The 14,902-nt window shown below is 44.6% G+C and overlaps 1 protein-coding gene across 1 annotated transcript in view; it reads left to right on the top strand.

The window, feature by feature from the left end:
- Positions 1-14,902, top strand: part of ADCY2 (adenylate cyclase 2) — a 460,851-nt gene that overhangs the window by 412,498 nt on the left and 33,451 nt on the right. Inside the window, exon 19 of the mRNA XM_052659207.1 lies at positions 12,864-12,948. Within this exon, the coding sequence (XP_052515167.1) occupies positions 12,864-12,948 (85 nt within the window). The remainder of the gene's footprint in view (positions 1-12,863; positions 12,949-14,902) is intronic.

The raw sequence follows: 14,902 nt of genomic DNA, 5'->3' as shown, positions 1-14,902 counted from the left end.
TGGAAAATCCAGTGGCTAGAATTTATATTATAATGTTTTAACTGTATCCCAACTACGTATCAACTGATGAGGAGCCCAGTGCAAACCTAGAGGAAGGACCTCAGCGTTCATTGTGCTCAGGAGAAAGAAGAATAGTGCACGCCCACCTCTGAGGGAGGTGGCCCGGGGGTATTCCAAACATCTGACATCTCTCTTGGAAGCCTCCTCTTCTCAATGAAAACAGTATGCCACCTTTGTATTCAAGCCCCAAATATATCCAAGTTAATATTGAAAAGATTTAAATTACTTTCAAATTTAATATCTCAGTGTCTCTCCCCCTTCCCAATTCCCCGCTCCCCCCACCCAGTGCCATCTCTAGAAACTACGAAACACGTGTTTGTTTCTCTGTGGCCGACACCACTGGTAGCAGAGTCGGGAAGTAAAAGTAAGGAGGTCAGTGATCTGAGTCACCTAATTTAACAACAGCAACAACCAAAGAAAGTTGTCCTAGGGCTACTCAAATTCTACCAAGCTTCTATTATCCTATAAAAAGCAACCATTAATGAGCTCCTTTGCTATCTAACCTAAAAAAGAAAATGCCCTGTGATTTGGACCCACTTGCAGGAAGATACTCAATTTGTAGGCCATTTTTTGTTTGGTTTGGTTTGGTTTGATTTTAGAATGAGAGGAGGAAGGAGGTTTCAGAGAGCCTGAACTCCCAGACTAGGCGGGATACAGCCTTCTTGTCATCAGCCCTCCAGTGGAGGAGACTAAAGCCCAGTGCACAGCCCCGTGGTAGCTGATGTGCCAGCCCCCAGGGTATCACCCTGTTGTATCTGTCGCATCCCACTTCAAACCACTCTTCTCCGCAGGATGAAACGATGACCGCGTTAATCAGACTGCATCTTATCTCCATAGCAAAAGGCCAGCACTACCTCTCCAGCCCCACTTTCACATCTCTGTCAACCTGCAGCTGCTTCCAGGGCTTTTTCTAAGTATGAGCCTAACCCATATTATGTTCATGCTTTGCAATCCCAGGATGTTTTGCTTGGCATTTGTGAATAACACTCAACAAACGCATGAGGCTTTGAGCCCTTTGTCCTTGGATGACACCAGGCCGCCTCTGGAAGACTGTGTAGGATTCCAGTGCATCTGTGTACAGCCAGGGGAAGGAATAGTGTCTAGAAATGAAACCCCTTAAGTTTCAAACTGACACAACTATTTGTCCATTCATTCATTTTTTACATCACAGTTTCGTTGAACACGCTGTGTATTCCAGGCCTGATGCTGGAGCCCAAACACATGCAGATGAGTAAAATGTATTCTCTGCTCTCAAGAACTTACAAAATCTCTCTGTTAGAAAAGTATGTCTCACCAGAAAACCAAAAGGAGACTTGTAGGTTGAGTTCCTACAACCTGCCTAGGAACTGAGTGAACCTGTTGACTGGGAGCTGGTTAAGTGGTCCAGAGTTGACTGTAATATTGGACAGACCTTGAAGATCTGTGGAGATCCAAAAAGATAGCGGAGGAGCGACATCAGCATCACGGCAGAATAAGACATCCCTCGTGTTTGCCCCCAACAATAATTTGTTTGTAATCCCTGTGGACAGAAGTGCCTTGGTCAGAGCTGTGGTATCCAGTGCCAGGCTGGATCCAGGAGGAATCTCACCCATCCATGTGTTGGGCAGCAGGCATACAGACCTTAATCCTGGCTGCGGACACTGCAGTGACATGTCATCCGGCTTCAGCCACTCTCGGACAGGGAGCCCCTGGAAACACTCTTAGCCACTGACCCATGGATGAGAGAGCCTTTGTGGAAGGCCAGGTTTTCAGAGGAGAAGTTCTAGTACCACACTGGAGTGAAAAATGTGAATTTGGACATAAGAAGTGGATAAGAGAAACAGTCTGACTGTCCATAACACCCCCCCCCCCCCCACCAAGATGGCACAGCTTCAGTCCAAGAGAGATGTTCTCAGCCTGTGCCTTCTTCTGTGAGTGCCCGGCTTCCCAGCTGTGTAGGATGCTACCAACCTGGGAGAGAGGCAGATAGGACTCTCAGAGGGCTTTAAAGGAATGCAGATCCTACTAACTCCATAACTGCTTTTGTCATGAAGCCTACCCACAAGCCACTGGGAGCACCTCACCCACAGATTCCCCCCAGCTGGCCCACGGGGACCCCCATTGAGCCACATGCTTCAAACACACCCCCACCCTATGGCCAGGTCTCTGTTCATATTCCCTGCTAATGGCAACATGGAGAGGGAGCTTGGACCAACAGCTCTTGGGCATGCACAGAAAGCTGGCCCAAATCTGAGGGCCAGAGAGAGACCACCTTCTTCAATTTAAGTCTGAATTTTGCAATAAGGAGTTCATGATCTGAGCCATAGTCAGCTCCTGGTCTTGTTTTTGCTGACTGTATAGAACTTCTTCATCTTTGGCTGCAAAGAATACAATCAATCTGATTTCGGTGTTGACCGTCTGGCGATGTCCATGTGTAGAGTTGTCTCTTGTGTTGCTGCAAGAGGATGTTTGCTATGACAGTGTGTTCTCTTGGCAAAACTCTGTTAGACTTTGCCCTGCTTCATTCTATACTTCAAGCCCAAACTTGCCTGTTACTCCACATTATCTGTTGATTTCCTACTTCTGCATTCCAGCCCCCTATGATGAAAAAGACGTCTTTTGGGGGCGTTAGTTCTAGAAGGTCTTATAGGTCTTCATAGAACCATTCAACTTCAGCATCTTTGGCATTAGTGGTTGGGGCATAGACTTGGATTACTGTGATATTGAATGGTTTACCTTGGAGATAAATAGAGATCATTCTATCATTTTTTGAGATTGCATCCAAGCACTGTATTTCAGACTCTTTTGTTGACTATGAGGGCTACGCCATTTCTTCTAAGAGATTCTTGCTACTACAAAGCTACAGTAATTAAAACTGTATGGTACTAACATAAAAATGGACACAGACCAATGGAACAGAATACAAAGCCCATAAATAACCCCTTGCATATGCAATAAACTAATATTTGACAAGGGGGCCAATAGTACTCAATAAGAAAAGGATAGTCTCTTTAATAAATGGCATTGGAAAAATTGAATACTGCATGCAGAAGAATGAGGGTGGACCCCTATTATACACCACTAAGAAACATGAATTTGGAATGGATAAGATTCTTATAAGATCTGAAAATTTAAAATTCCTGAAAGAAAGCATAAGGGGGAAAAACTCCTTGACATTGGTCTTGACAATTATTTGTTTGGATATGACACCAAAAACACAAGCAACAAAAGCTAAAATAAGTGAGTGGAACTACATCACACTGAAAAGCTTCTGATTAGCAAAAGAAACTGTCAATGAAATGAAAGAAGGAACCTATGGAACGGGAGAAACTGTTTGCCAGTAATATATCTGATAATGGATTAATATCCAAAATATACAAAGAGCTCGTAGAATTCAGTGTAAAATATCAATTTGAAAGTCGGCAGAGGAGTTGAATAGACATTTTCCAAAGAAGACATACAAATGGACAACAGTATGTAAAAAAATGCTCAATATCACAATCAGAGAAATGCATATCAAGATCACAATAAAATATTGCCTCACATTCCTTAGAATGGCTGTCATCAAAAAGACAACAGATAAAAGGTGTTGGCAAGGATGTGGAGAAAAGGAAATAAGGGGATATTTTTTCCTCAGCCATGAGACAAAAGAAAATCCTCCATTTGCAACAACATGGATGGACCCTGAGGGCAGTGAAATAAGTTGGACAGAGAGACAAATACTGTGTAATCTCACTTATATGTGAAGTCTAAGAAAGCTAACTCACAGAAACAGAAGAATGGTGGTTACCAGGAGCTGGGAGTGGGAGAAAGTGGAGAGATAATTGGTCAAAAGTCACAAGCTTCCAGTTATAAGATGAATATATGTTTTGAAGAGCTAAGGTACAGTGTGGTGACTACAGATAATCATCCTGTATTATATACTTGAAAGTTGCTAAAAGAATAGATATTCAGTGTTCTCACCACAAAAAGGAGATGGTAATCACTTGAGGTGATGACTTAAATGAAATCCCTTACCATTATACAGTGGACGTGACAAATAGATTCAAGGTATTAGATCTGATAGACAGAATGCCTGAAGAACTATAAACCGAGGTTCATGAAGTTGTACAGGAGGCTGTGATCAAGACCATCCTGAAGAAAAAGAAATGCAAAAAGCAAAATGGTTGTCTGAGGAGGACTTACAAATAGCTGAGATAAGAAGAGGAAAGAAAGGCAAAGGAGAAAAGCAAAGATATACACATCTGAATGCAGAGTTCCAAAAAATAGCAAAGAGAGAGAAGAGAGCCTTCCTAAGTGATCAATGTAAACAAATCGAGGAAAAGAATAGAATGGGAAAGACTAGAGATCTCTTCAAGAAAATTAGAGAAACCAAGGGAACATTTCATGCAAAGATGGGCACAATAAAGGACAGAAATGGTATGGACCTAACAGAAGCAGAAGATACAAAGAAGAGGTGGCAAGAATATACAGAAGAATTATACAAAAAAGATCTTCGTGACCCAGATAACCACAATGGTGTGATCACTCACCTGGAGCCAGACATCCTGGAGTACAAAGTCAAGTGGGCCTTAGGAAGCATCACTACGAACAAAGCTAGTGGAGGTGATGGAATTCCAGCTGAGCTGTTTCAAATCCTAAAAGATGATGCTGTGAAAGTGCTGCACTCAATATGCCAGCAAATTTAGAAAACTCAGCAGTGGCCACAGGACTGGAAAAGGCCAGTTTTCATCCCAATTCCAAAGAAAGGCAATGCCAAAGAATGTTTAAACTACCATACAACTGTACTCATCTCACACACTAGCAAAGTAATGCTCAAATTTCTCCAAGCCAGGTCTCAACAGTATGTGAACCAAGAACTTCCAGATGTTCAAAGTAGATTTAGAAAAGGCAGAGGAACCAGAGATCAAAGTGTCAACATCCGTTGGTTATTGAAAAGGCAAGAGAATTCCAGAAAAAAAAATCTTCTGCTTTATTGACTGCACTAAAGCCTTTCACTATGGAAAATTGTAGAAAGTTTTTGTGGAAAAACAAATTGTGGAAAATTCTTCAAGAGATGGGAATACCAGACCACCTTACCTGCCTACTGAGAAATCTGTTTACAGGTCAAGAAGCAACAGTTAAAACAAGACATGAAACAATGGACTGGTTCCAAACTAGGAAACAAATACATCAAAGATGTATATTGTCACCCTGCTTATTCAACTTATATGCAGAGTACATCATGCAAAATGTTGGGCTAGATGAAGCACGTGCTGGAATCAAGAATGCCGGGAAAAGTATCAATAACTTCAGATTTGCAGATGACACCACCCTTGTGGCAGCAAGTGAAGAACTAAAGAGCCTCTTGATGAAAGTAAAAGAGGAGAGTGAAAAATCTGGCTTAAAACTCAACATTCAAAAAACGAAGATAATGGCATGCAGTCCTATCACTTCATGGCAAATAGATGGGGAAACAATGGAAACAGTGAGAGACTTTGTTTTCTTGAGCTCCAAAATCACTGCAGATGGTGACTGCAGCCATGAAATTAAAAGACATTTGCTCCTTAAAAGAAAAACGATGTCCAACTTAAATAGTGTATTAAAAAGCAGAGACATCGCTTTGCCAGCAACGGTCCCTCTAGTCAAAGTTATGGTTTTTCCAGTAGCCATGTATGGATGTGAGAGTTGGACTATAAATAAAGCTGAGTGCTGAAGACCTGATGCTTTTGAACTGTGGTGTTGGAGAACACTCTTACGAGTCCCTTGGACTGCAAAGAGATAAAACCAGTCAATTCTAAAGGAAATCAACCCTGAATATTCATTGGAAGGACTGATGCTGAAGCTGATGTTTCAATATTTTGGCCACCTGAGTTGACTCATTAGAAAAGACCCTGATGCTGGAAAAGACTGAAGGTAGGAGGATAAGGGGAAAACAGAGGTTGAGATGGTTGGGTGGCATCACCAACTTGGTGGACATGAGTTTGAGCAAGCTCGAGAGTTGAGGATGGACAGGGAAGCCTGGCATGCTGCAGTTCATGGGGTGGCAAAGAATCGAACTCGACTGAGCGACTGAACTGATCTGAACTGACCTGACGTAATCAGGGTGATAGCTAATGCTATGGTGATAAACATTTTCCAATATGTAAGTGTATCAAAACACATTGTACACCTCAAACTTACACAGTTACATTTCAATAAAACTAGAATGAAAGTAACTGAAATATGTCAAAAGACAAAAGTGTCTGCACAGGCCACTCCCAGCCCTGACGCAGCTGGTGAAGTTTAGTCACTCAGTCATGTCCGACTCTGTGACCTCCTAGACTGTAACCCACCAGACTCCTCTGTCCATGGGATTTTCCAGCCAGGAATACTGTAGTTGCCATTTCCTTCTCCACGGGATCTTCCCAACCAATGGATTGAACCCATGTCTCCTGTGTCGGCAGTCACTGGCAGGTGTATCCTTTATCGCTGAGCCACCAGGGAAGCCCACTGATGCATTCCAACCATTGGAAAGGAATGGTTTATCTTTTTAAATGACTGAGCTGTTTTAGGGCTCTCCTGTCTGACCACAGTCCTGGCAGTCACTGGAAACAAACAGATCAGCCATCGGGAAATGGATGTGCTTTGATGGCTGCTGAGTCTGGGAAGTAGAGTACAGGAATCCTAGCTGAGCTGTCATCTTCACACTTCATCACCAGCCAGGATCACTTCGCCAGGACCCAGCCACTGGGCTGGTGACCAGAGGGGAGGAGTGTTCTGAGAGCAGATATCAGCAGGATGCTATATGCCGCTCAACTGGAAAACCAGCAGGGAGCGTCAGAAAAGTGGTACCAACACAGGCTTCTCAGCAACTCCCCCTCCTTCTCTAGCCAGACTTGGAAGATTTCCTGACAGGGCAATTGGCCGTCTTTATTTGGCCTTTTGCATTTTAACTCCAGCATTTCCTTTCTAGTGTGTTTTTGCTTTATTCTGGATGGCATCATCTTCTGACATTGTAATTGAGGTCCCAGTCCTATGCTCAGCAAGGTGCAGCAGATTCATCCTTGCAGAAGCATCCACTTGGCCAAAACTTGAGCTTTTTGCATCCCTTCACAATGATGGCTCAGTGGGTAAAGAATCTACCCGTAATCCAAGAGACATAGCAGATATGGGTTTGATCCCTGGGTCGGGAAGATCCCCTGGAGAAGAAAATGGCAACCCACTCCAGTATTCTTGCCTGGAGAATCCCACATGCCTCCAGGAGAGTCTGGTGGCCTATAGTCCGAAGGGTCACAATGAAATATGTCATAAGACCAAGTGTCTGCACAGGTCACTCCCAGCCCTGACGCAGCTGGTGATGCTTAGTCGCTCAGTCATGTCCGACTCTGTGACCCCCTCTGGGCCATACGTAGCCCACCAGACTCCTCTGTCCCTGGAATTTTCCAGCCAAGAATATTGAAGAGGACACGACTGAATATGAAAGAGTCGGACAGCACTGAGTGACTAAGCTCAGCACGCAGTGAAGATGCCTGAGGGTTCAGAGGTGTCTGGTCGGCAAAGCCAGGCAGTTCTAACTCACTGGTATCACACAGCTACAGCCAGAAGTAAACTGATCATCAGCCGCTCAACACGAGGGTCTCACGTGGGAGGAAGGGAGCAGGAGCCATTGTCTCTTTGTGGGACTTTTCTTTATGAAACATGGGCTTCAGGAACCAGGGCCCCAGAGGTCAGACTGCTTTTGATCCCGGTGAGAGGCCTGGGAAGGTCTTATTTTTACCTCTGTTTACGTATTGTTTCCAATACCACAGAAACTCGGTTTCTTGAGGTCCTCTTCTTAATAAGAGGCTTATGTATAGAAAATACAAAGTTTTGAAATATAATTATGTGTGTGTATACACGCCTGGACTGCATTCTCCCCTGAGAGCAGTGAAAATGTCATTCTTCTCTCACAGAGCTGTTTGCCTTTAGGTTAGAAACTGTTCACCAAGCAGTTCCATCACCCTCACCCAATTTGTTAGGTTTCTTTGTTTTCTTGGCCTCTGGAAACCTGAGGGCCACAGTGATGGCTCCATTAACAGCCTCAGGGTGAGGGCTGGCTGTAAATTAGTGTGTGGCTACAGGCACATTTGGGTGTCTGTGTCTCCAGAGCCCAATTTTTCAGACTGAAAAATCAGCTGTCTGGTCACATTTTGGCTAGCACCATCAAGTGAAGAGTCCTAGAGTAAGAAACTTTCTGTTATATTAGCTCTGGCTTCCATACTTCATAACAGAGTGGCAACACGACCCTAACATGGCCAAGTCCAAAGTGGATTTCACCCCGGAAACTTACAGGAGAGAGAGACCTCATATCCCAGTGGCTATCAATTTTATATAAATGGCTGATACAGTTGTTAATGCGTGAACTGTGTCGCCTACACGAAGATGTGTTGGGGTCCCAACCCCAGTGGCTGCGGAGGTGACCTCATTTGGACATAGGGTCGTTGCACGTGTGTTTAGTTAAGATGTGGTCCTGCTGGTGTGCTGCTGCTTGTGCTCAGGCACGCCTGACTCTGCGACCCCCTGACTGCAGCCCACCAGGCTCCTCGTTCCATGGGATTTCCCAGGCAAGAACACTGGAGTGGGCTTCCATTCCTTTTCCAGGGGATCTTCCCGACCCAGGATCGAACCCACGTCCCCTGCGACTCCTGCATTACCGGCAGATTCTTTACTGCTGAGCCGTCAGGGAGAGTAGGGGGGCCCTAATCCAACAGGACTGGTGTCCTTAGAAGAAGACGGCCAGGGTGGTCCCATGGTTAAGAATCCACCTTGCAGTGCAGGGGACGTGGGTGCAATCCCCGATCTGGGAAGATCCACATCCATGGAGCAGCTAAGCCCACGCACCACACCTACTGAGCCTGTGCTCTAGAGCCCAGGAGCCCCAACTACTGAAGCCCACGCACCCTAGAGCCCATGCCTCACAACGGGAGAAGGCACTGCAATGAGAGGCCCATATGTCGCAACTAGAGAAGAAGCCCACACACAGCAACAAAGACCCAGCCCAGCCAAAAATAGTAATTAAAAAAAATAATAATAACGTGGATTGAAGGAAAAAAAAGAAGAAGACAGCTACATGGAGACAGACACAGGGTGGGGTGGGGGGAACCACATGATGATGCAGACAGCCATTGGGGTGAAACAGTGCCCAGCCAGCCGCTGAAGCCAGGACAAGACAAGGGTGGATTTCTCTGCAGGCTTCAGAGGCAGGGCAGCCCTGCCGGCACCCTGATTTTGAATGTCTAGCCTCCAGAACTATGAAGTGACACGTTTCTGCTGATTTAAGTCATCCAACGTGTGGCATGGTTTCAGCAGCCGCAGGAAACTAATATGACCGGCCCAGGTGACTAGACGTTGCCAGAAGATATCCCGGAATCTTATTCTGTCTGTGCCGATGTCCCCCGCATGCCACCTACTCCTCTTTCTCCCAGTCTACCGTGCGTACAGTAAGAGCAAGGAACCCAGGAATGGGCCTGTAGATGGAAAAATTCATCCTTCAAGCTTCAGGAGCCCAACAGCCCTGGCCTATGAATGGCCCACATGGGAGAGACGGGCTCTGATTGGAGTCGGCAGTTCTTTGGGGCTGGATGAATCAAAGAAATTTTTGAGAAATCTAAATGAAATCCAAGACAGCAGGTTACAGTTCTTTCTAGTCAACCAAGAACATCGGAAAGAAATAAGGCATCTGTGTACCGGTACCCAAGTCTGTCTCATAAGCCATGTTGTGCGCAATTATTTCAGAGGTCCATTGAGTTCTGCACTTTCCAAGGCACTGCCTGGGCCAGCAGTGAGTCTTTCCTTGTGTGGTTTTTCTCCAAGTCCACAGTGCCATCTGCCACAATTCTTCACTAAGGCTCAGGATCTGGGAGTTAGGTAGAGAAGGTCATTTCTACTCCTAAACCGATGTTGACATGTATGAGGAGTTCCAGTAAAGGATTTTCCCCTCTAGGTTGCTTGCATGTATTTTCTGTGTGATTATCTGAAAACCCAGCCCACCCTGAACTGCATAAAGAGGGTCTTACCTCCTCTCCATCAGTGAGAAGGATCAGAGATGGCTCTGTAAAGGTGGGGCATTCTTTCCCTTATCTGTGGATTCCCTGGGGACCTGAGTTCTGATTGGTTGCATTGATGAAGCTACTGTAAGATCTTGACCTCAGAGTTAACATTTTACTCTCAGTTTAGGTTTACAGGATGATAAGTGAAACAGTGGTGGATGGTGTCATAGCAATTTTCTCGGACCCCTAGAATTTTAAAGTAGTAGAATGTCCATAAAGCAATATGAAAATTAAAAATGGCCCACATCATTGGCCCACAAAAAAATGGCCCACATCGCTTCTTGGGCAGGGTTGGCTGTGTTGTATTACTTTTTTTTTCTTTTTTTTTTGACTGAGTTGTGAGGCTTGTGGGATCTTAATTCCCCCACCAGGGATCAAACCCAAGCCCCATCAGTGAAAGTACCAGGGTCCTAACCTCTGGACTACCAGGGAATTCCCTGTACCACTTTTATTAACTGGTCAGTGTCCTGTCAGTATCCTTCCCAGGTGGCTCAGATGGTAAAGAAACCACATGCAATGCAGGAGGCCCGGGTTCGATCCCTGGATCGGACAGATCCCCTGGAGAAGAGAATGGCAACCCACTCCAGTATTCTGGCCTGGAGAACTCCATGGACAGAGGAGCCTGGCCGGCTACAGCCCATGGGGATGCAAAGAGTCGGACACGACTGAGCAACTAAAATAAATAAGAAATCCTGTCCGTGTAGCCAATATGGTGGGGGGGGGGTGAATTTAAAAGTCACTGAAGTCTGCATTGTTTATAAACATCTGCTCCCCACAGTCACTTCAACTGTGCTATTAGACACAGATACCACAGGCTCAAAAAGGATCTTCATTTCTTGACCGTCTGAGCCACCAGGGAAGCAACTTTGGATCTTGATTTCTTAAAATCTGTCCTAGTGAGACAGGAAAGTGACATTTCTCAACCCACTTCACTCACAGAGAGAAACTGGTGACCTTTTTATGGCTGTTGAGTGCAAATTTTTTTTTCCAGCCACAGTTGGGCTCAGGAGGAGAAAAGAGACCTGAGTACAAGCATAGCCTTTCTGGAGAGTTCTCTGAGGTCTGATGCCCGTCAGCCACTGGGACTGGAGATTCTGTCTCCTCTTTTCTACTAGAATCTGCCTGTCATTCTGCTAATGAAATTCACCAGCCTGCATTCTCTTATCTTTTTCTCTAGCTTCCTTGCTCCATTGCCTTCTTTATCACTGTGTAGTTAATACTAAAAATCGTGAGTGCCATTTATAAAGTGCTTCCTGTGTGTCAGGCTGTGTGCCAGATACATCAGTATTTGACTTACTGACCAAGACAGCCTATACGATGGGCATCAGTACCCACTTTGGCTGATGAGGAAGGTGAAGTTTGGAGGAGTTTATCCCAGGTGCCAGGCTCACTAGAGCAGGGGAGCCCTGATTCCATCCTGGTTTACTTACTTCAAAGCCCATCTGCACTCTTGGGTACTTGATCAATTTCTTTTATGTCATCAGCCCTTGAATCTTCTATGGAGAAAGAGGAACATCTCACCACCAGTTCAACTCACAAGCAGAAACTGATGACCTGATATTTACACTTGATTAAATACAGGCTATGCTGTTTATGTGATGTGATGTCCATACATTATCAACTTTTCTTTCTCAAGTCTCAATTACTGTGGGGAATAATCATTTGTCAGCTTCTTCAAGATTCCCCTGGGGTATCAAGTAGATTTCTCCTTGTTTGCTGAACTTCTCAGGGTTCTCCCAGAAAACAGACTTTACGTTGACACACAAAAAAAGGACTATCACACATGCCAAGTAGGATGTGTTTGTGGTCATTGCCTACAAGACTGTGGTAAGGATGGAGGGCTCCAGCCAGCATGGTGAGAACTCTTGGGGAAGTGGGCCAGGACTTGGTGGAGCAGTGGGCCAGGTGTGTCCGTCTGTGTTACACCTTTGTGATACAAATCCCCAGGGAAGGAGGACCAAGCATCAACACCTCCCAGAAAGCTGTATGAGCATGTAGTATTCGTTAGTCTGAGTGGCTTATAGAAATTAAGTTCCCTACTTCATTTCTGTATCTCCTATGATTATTCATTCCCAATATACTGTCTCCAGAGAAGGCAGTGGCACCCACTCCAGCACTCTTGCCTGGAAAATCCCATGGACGGAGGAGCCTGGAAGGCTGCAGTCCATGGAGTCGCTGAGGGTGGGACACGACTGAGCAACTTCACTTTCACTTTTCACTTTGATGCATTGGAGAAGGAAATGGCAACCCACTCCAGTGTTCTTGCCTGGAGAATCCCAGGGCCGGAGGAACCTGGTGGGCTGCCGTCTATGGGGTCGCACAGAGTCGGACACGACTGAAGCGACTTAGCGGCAGCAGTACACTGTCTCTTTCTGCAAATGATTACTAAAAAAATATAAATCATATAATCAGACTATCCATACTGATCCCAAAAATAAAAAGAAAATATTACAAATATTCTATTATTCTTTTATATGTTTGCTATAGCTTGGTATAAAGTAAGAAATCTACATTCATTTGGAAGATTTTTTCTTTTAATGAGCTCTCAAAATAAGGATTATTTTGTTTTCTCTGATCCAATCTAGGTTTGCAAATATATTTAAAATGTGTGTGTGCGTGTGCGTGTGTGTGTGTGTGTGTGTGTGTGTGTGTTTGGTTGATTGGTGTAGAATGTAGACAGGCTTTAGAGATTCTGAAATTTGTTGATCCATGGATTCTAAGTCCTGTGTGTATGTTGTTTTCTCGTATTGTTCTCGTTTGTTTGTTTCTCAATAGACCAGGCATTTGGAAAGACCTAAAGACCATGGGCTCAGTATCTCTCTTTATATTTTTCATCACACTGCTTGTTCTGGGCAGACAGGTAAGAAGCTTGTTTCTTCTATAACTTCTCTAAAGTGCGGTATTAATAATACTTTGCTCCTGCACATTGCTATCGCTTCATGCAAATAAATGTTGAAGCAGCAGCAGCAGCATCTTCTCACAACAGAAAAGCAGGTAGCACACGGTGCATGCGCTTGGATGGAGACACCAGGAAAAGGTCTCTGTTGCTTCCCTAAGAGGCAGACTTTGTGAATGGTAGAAATGGAGTCAATGAATTTCCCGTGAAGCCTCAAAATAAATATGTAGGTTTTGTAAGCCTACCAAAGTATTCCCTCAATAGCTGACATTAATTGGGAAAAATGTCCCTTGCCTGGGGTTTTCATCTGCATTTCAGAAGGTATGACTTCTTTTTCTTTGCACTGGGTATTAAACATCCTGGCTGTCACGTGCAGTAAGTTATCCCTAGAAGTACAGTCCCCGGTTCAAAACTTTGGTTTTGTAATACAAATGAAATGTCCTCCTCGGGCTCTGTGCCCCTCTGGCCTCCCAGTGGAGCCTCTGGGTGCAGGACTTTGATGGGCAATATTCTTTCTCTGCCTGCAAACAAGGACAATCACCCAAAAACTAAAAAGTATCCCATACAGCTAGCTTTACCTCAACCAACGTTTGTTTTAAGTTCTTTGATGGATAGCATGAAACAGAGAAGTGGTTTATTTGGAGATAACCAAGGAAAAGGCAAGGCCAATTAAATTGTATACACACCTCTAAACTGTAACATTATATGAGAGGCAAACTATCAACTGGGGAGTGAGGGTCCAGCCTCCATTTCTCACCAGGAGGAAGCTATTAATGATCTCACGGTCAGGGCAGAGACCAGGCCTGTGCCAATCAGCGCAGCACCTAGGGATGCCATCCATCCTCTGCCATCTTCCTGGAGTCCACAGTGCAGCCCTCTGCAGTCTCCGGAGAGCTCCACTGTGGTCCTGACACAGAGCTCAGAAGACCCGGGTCCCCTCATCGTCGTCCGCACCTCTGTCCCTGGCGCATGCTTGGCTCTGCATTCTCAGGCAGTTTCTCCTGCTAGAATGATTACTCAGATTGCTTTCCAGCAATACATTTTCATTACCTACAATCAAATTGAATTCTCCCAACCTTTTTATTGATCATGGAGAAAATACATGGGAAATACCACTACACAAATGCTCAATCCCACGGCTGCTCACTGATCAGTCACTCTCTGAATGATTTAAGATAAATAGTCAAAAGTCTGCAGTGTTAGGGCCAGGCATTCATTTAACAGGATAATGCTGACACCAGTTTCCTTTTTTTGTCACAAAGGCAGTGATAATATGCACATCTGGAAGCCTAAAGGGTTACTATTCCCTACAGGATCAATGGTGTTCACAATTATTTCAGTTCAGTTCAGTCGCTCAGTCATGTCCGACTCTTTGAGACCCCATGCACTGCAGCACACCAGGCTTATTCTTTGACTAGCACCAAAGATTCACCGTGGGGAGCCAGGAGGCTGATCTTCAGTCCAGAATCATTAAGTGAATGATTTACTAAGGTCCGAAGTCTTCTGAGATAAACAAGCACTGTAAAGTCTGTGACACCAGGCTTCTGCATACGCTTCAGGAAATGCAGCTGTATTATAAACATCTGATGTTTGAAATAAGCTTTTCAAGTGCCATAAGAATTCATGGCCTCAGAGTTATTTCTTTTGTGAATATGTTTTAAAAAATAGCACAGACACTTTGCAACTTATTTCGTTATTATTTGTCCTGATGGCTCCCCTGCCCTATGACCATCTTTCTGGAAATAATCACCATGTATGAGCTTTCTAAGAAAACGATTATGCTAAATACTACTCTAGGCATCTCAAAAACCTTAGTGAAGAAATAACAAAGTCCCAGACAAGAGCAACAGTACAGCTCTCTGCAGTGAAATCTAGTTTGTGATAGAAATGCAAGCCAACCAAGGACCTTTTTGAAAAA

This window comes from Budorcas taxicolor, chromosome 20 (assembly GCF_023091745.1).
Source record: "Budorcas taxicolor isolate Tak-1 chromosome 20, Takin1.1, whole genome shotgun sequence".
In the NCBI taxonomy this organism is placed as follows: domain Eukaryota; kingdom Metazoa; phylum Chordata; class Mammalia; order Artiodactyla; family Bovidae; genus Budorcas; species Budorcas taxicolor.
The sequence above is the reverse complement of the archived record's forward strand: the minus strand, read 5'-3'. Positions and strand labels throughout refer to the sequence as shown.